At 61.2% G+C, this 3,852-nt stretch overlaps 1 protein-coding gene across 2 annotated transcripts; it reads left to right on the top strand.

Moving 5' to 3' along the window:
- The first annotated feature begins 760 nt into the window (after nt 1-760).
- HES4 (hes family bHLH transcription factor 4) lies at nt 761-2,393 on the top strand. Of its 2 annotated transcripts, none has more exons than XM_065650028.1 (4): nt 761-905; nt 1,062-1,157; nt 1,252-1,339; nt 1,440-2,393. In XM_065650028.1, the coding sequence occupies exons 1-4, from the start codon at nt 795-797 to the stop codon at nt 2,021-2,023; spliced, it is 879 nt and encodes a 292-aa protein (XP_065506100.1). In that variant the 5' UTR covers nt 761-794; the 3' UTR covers nt 2,024-2,393. The 2 variants fall into 2 exon arrangements, with proteins under 2 accessions (XP_065506100.1, XP_065506099.1); XM_065650027.1 differs by having other exon boundaries at nt 761-977.
- Nucleotides 2,394-3,852: the final 1,459 nt, after the last annotated feature.

Raw genomic sequence — 3,852 nt, 5'->3', positions numbered from 1 at the left:
TTTTCCCATGGGGGGCGCGCCCGGCGCGCGGGCCCGGGAGCGCTCTGGCACGTGCTCCGGCGCGGGGGGGCCGCGCCCCGGTAAGGCGGAGGCACGAGCGCCGGCGCTCGCCCGCCCGCCTGATTGACAGCGGGGGCGCCCGCCAGCCAATAGGCGGCGAGCGCCGCCGGCGGGCCTCCGCCCATTGGCCGCCCGCGGGCCGTGGCCTCGCGTGCCGCGCCAGCCGCCGGGACGGGGCGGCCGCCTCCGCGTCCTCCTGCTCCGCCCGCCCGCCGCTCCCCGGACGCGGGCGGTGCGGGTGTCACAAGCGGTGCGCGGGAGAGGGGGAGGAAAGGAGGGAGGGACGGCCGCGGCCGCCCGGGCGCTCGGGCAGGGCGCGGCGCCGCCGCCGCCAGCCCAGGGGAAGCAGCGCGGGGCAGCCCCCGGGAGGGCGGCGGTGCCCGGGGCGGCCCCGCCCGCTCCGCCGCCTCCTCCTCCTCCTCCTCCCGCAACACCATCCGCCGCCCCCACGTGGCCGCGCGCTCGGCGGGCGCCGGGCGGGCCGGCGCGCGCGTGACGGACAGGCGGCGGGGCGGCGGGCCAATGGGAGCGCGGGCGGCGCGGCGGCCGGGCCCGGACCGCGCGCTGATTGGCCGGCGGGACTGTGGGAACGGCCGCGGCGGCGGTTTCACACGAATCCGGAGCCGCCGCCGCCGGGTATAAAGGGCCGGGGGGGCGCCGTCCGCCGGCACTGCCGCTCCCGCCGCACGCGCCCCGCGCCCGCCGCACGCACGCGCCCGCCCGCCCGCCGCGCCATGCCCGCCGATACGGGCATGGAGAAACCCACCGCCTCGCCCATCGCGGGGGCGCCGGCCAGCGCCAGCCACACGCCGGACAAACCGCGGAGCGCCAGCGAGCACCGGAAGGTAAATGGCGGGTGCCGGTCGGGGAGCGGCAGCGGCGGCGCTGGATGGCGGCGAGCCCGCGGCCGTGCTGAGGTCGGTGCTTGGGGGACGGGGTGGGAGACCGGGCGGGGCGGGAGCGGAGCGGGCAGGGGCTCACCGGCTGCGCTCTCCCCGCAGTCCTCCAAGCCCATCATGGAGAAGCGGCGCCGGGCGCGGATCAATGAGAGCCTGGGGCAGCTGAAGACGCTCATCCTGGATGCGCTGAAGAAGGATGTAAGTGGGGCTGGGGGACACGGCGGGGAGGCTGCGGGACACGGGGAGAGTGCAGGGACCGGGCAGCCCTGACAGCACCGCTCTCCTCCCGCAGAGCTCCCGGCACTCCAAGCTGGAGAAGGCGGACATCCTGGAGATGACCGTCAAGCACCTGCGGAACCTGCAGCGGGCGCAGATGACGGGTAAGCACAACCTGCCCACCTCCGAGGGGGCTCCAAATTGAGGGTTGGGGACAGGGGACCGGGTACCGGGGACCCGCTGCTCACCCGCTCTGCCCTCCAGCCGCGCTCAGCGCCGACCCCACCGTCCTCGGCAAGTACCGGGCTGGATTCAACGAATGCATGAACGAGGTGACGCGGTTCCTGTCCACCTGCGAAGGGGTGAACACCGACGTGCGGACCCGCCTGCTCAGCCACCTCTCGGCTTGCCTGGGCCAGATCGTGGCCATGAACTATCCGCCGCCGCCGTCCAGCCAGCCCGCACATCTGGCGCAGCAGCCTCTGCACGTCCAGCTGCCCCCCGCAGCAGCTGGAGCCGTGCCCGTCCCCTGCAAACTGAACCCCGCCGAAGCCCTGTCCCCCAAGGTCTACGGGGGCTTCCAGCTTGTCCCTGCTACCGACGGCCAATTTGCTTTTCTCATCCCGAACCCAGCCTTCCCTCCCAGCTCCGGACCGGTTATTCCCCTCTATGCCAATGCCAACGCCAACGTCCCAGTGTCCGCGGGCAGCGGCTCGGGGAACGCGGCCGCCACCCCGTCAGCATCCCCGGTGCAGGGGTTGACATCATTTGGGGGCAGCATTGTTCCAGCGTCCCAGGCGGGGAGTCCCATCGCAGAGCGCAGCGAATCGGTCTGGAGGCCTTGGTGACTTGCCTAAAGCCATTTCACCCCCCCGTGCCCCCCCAGCCAGAAAACTCTTCTGTTGGCTCCGTTGTATGGAGCCCTGTTATGTTTGGGATTTTTTTAAAGCAGATTTAAACAGAAAGGGAAAAAGGACCTTGCTATGAACATGCTATTTATTATTTTCAGAGGTTGGGATCTTGACTTGTATTTTTACTCCTTTAAAATGCCTTTATTTGAGATACTTTTTTTAAAAAAAATAAATAAGAAATAGTTTTGTAACAAATATTCAAAAGTATAATGCCAAAGTGGTTTGTATCCTGTTTGTCTGTGTGTGTGTGCGTGCCTGTGTTGAAGACTTCCAAGAAAAGAAAAAATAATGCAGGTGTTTAAATAAATAAACTCTTTGAAATAGATTTAATTTTTTTTTTCCCCCCCCCTTCCTTTCATTTTGTTGGATGCAAGTGGGTAGGGACAAGCTCATCTTAAAAAAAGTAGGAGCAAACTTCATGACCTCAAATAAGGCTGTTGGAAGGGATTCCTGTGAAAAAGAGTTGGGGGGGAAGGCGATGGGATTGAGGGGGGTCTGGCAGCGTTAAATGTCTCCTGAGAGCTTTGCAAGCATCGTGTTCCCACCCAGAAGAAACAGATTCCTAAAAATCTGCTCCTGGGACCTGAGGAAATGCCTCCTGCCTGCTCAGAGAGCTCCTGGAATATACAACTCAGATTTCCCTCCTTCCCACCTTGTGCAGGGATCGCTTGTGGGGGGTTGGTGTGCGCGAAAGTTACTATCAGACCTACAAAAGAGGCGAGAGAGTCTGTCCCCATTGTGAGGAGGGTAATTAGAAGGTATAAAGGGTCTCATCGAGTATGCAGCGGGCTCTTTGGGAAGTTGGGAACCCTATTGAAACGCCTGGGAACTCGGAGCTGAGGGTTAATGTGTGTCTTTTTTTTCTCGACACTCTCATTGACAGGGCCAGATAGACTCTGATACTCAATGCTGTTGTAAATTCAATTGCCTGGCCTCACAATGCCTACCTCATAAAAGAGAATAACTCGGGGTTGTGGCTTTTTTTTTTTTTTTCCAGTAAGCACGGGAACTGAGGAAAAGACAGTTTTGCCACCCATTCTGACTCACCCCCAGCACTTGAATTCTGGCCAAGTGGAAGCAATTGCAGCCTCACACACACAGAATTAACCACTTCCAATTGTCACCAATTAATAAGGCCGTGGTGTGGAGAAAGACTATTAGGAGTGAATGCACAGTACGAACGGGAAAGCTTTGTGTGCTTCGCTCCAAATTTATGAGGTGGGGCTATCGTGTAATCTCGGCGAGCAGAGCCAACCGCTGACATGTGTGCACAGCAAAGCCACGGCCAGAGGCACAACCCGCCTTGGCCTGGCGTCCTCCATCCTCTGGGCTCAGGGATCCCCGGAGCCAAAACTGAGTTCTCCCGCTCCCCCCTCCCCAAAACCCGGGTATTTCCTGGGCTGGGTTGGGTCACAGTGGGACCGGCGGCGTTTCACAGTTCAGAGAATGACCTGATGTTCGCAGAACATCCCATTAATACAATCAAGCCTCAGGTTTTTTTTTTTTTTTTTAGGATGGAAATGCAATTTCATCTTTCAAGGTCTAGTTCTATTAGCAATCAGCGTCTGTGAGAACATTGCCTATGTGTTGGGTGGGGGTATGTGAAGCAGATTATCTTCTTCTGAAGGATTTCTTACACCTTCGTGAGATTTTGGCCAAGGTTCGACGCAGGAGTGCAGGCTGCTTGGAGCCTGGTACCGCTCCAGCCCAGCAATTCCTCTGCACCACAGCGTGGGCAATCGATCAACGCTGAGAGTCCCTCCGTG

Source organism: Caloenas nicobarica, chromosome 22 (genome assembly GCF_036013445.1).
Source record: "Caloenas nicobarica isolate bCalNic1 chromosome 22, bCalNic1.hap1, whole genome shotgun sequence".
NCBI lineage: Eukaryota > Metazoa > Chordata > Aves > Columbiformes > Columbidae > Caloenas > Caloenas nicobarica.
Note: the sequence above shows the minus strand (reverse complement) of the source record. Positions and strands in the feature narration are given on the sequence as shown.

Bases quoted from the DNA above. Each gene is read 5' to 3' on its own strand.
- HES4 (XM_065650027.1), top strand. From the start codon at position 795: ATGCCCGCCGATACGGGCATGGAGAAACCCACCGCCTCGCCCATCGCG. The intron at 1,158-1,251 runs GTAAGTGGGGCT...CTCCTCCCGCAG, and splicing joins TGGATGCGCTGAAGAAGGAT to AGCTCCCGGCACTCCAAGCT. The intron at 1,340-1,439 runs GTAAGCACAACC...TCTGCCCTCCAG, and splicing joins GCAGCGGGCGCAGATGACGG to CCGCGCTCAGCGCCGACCCC.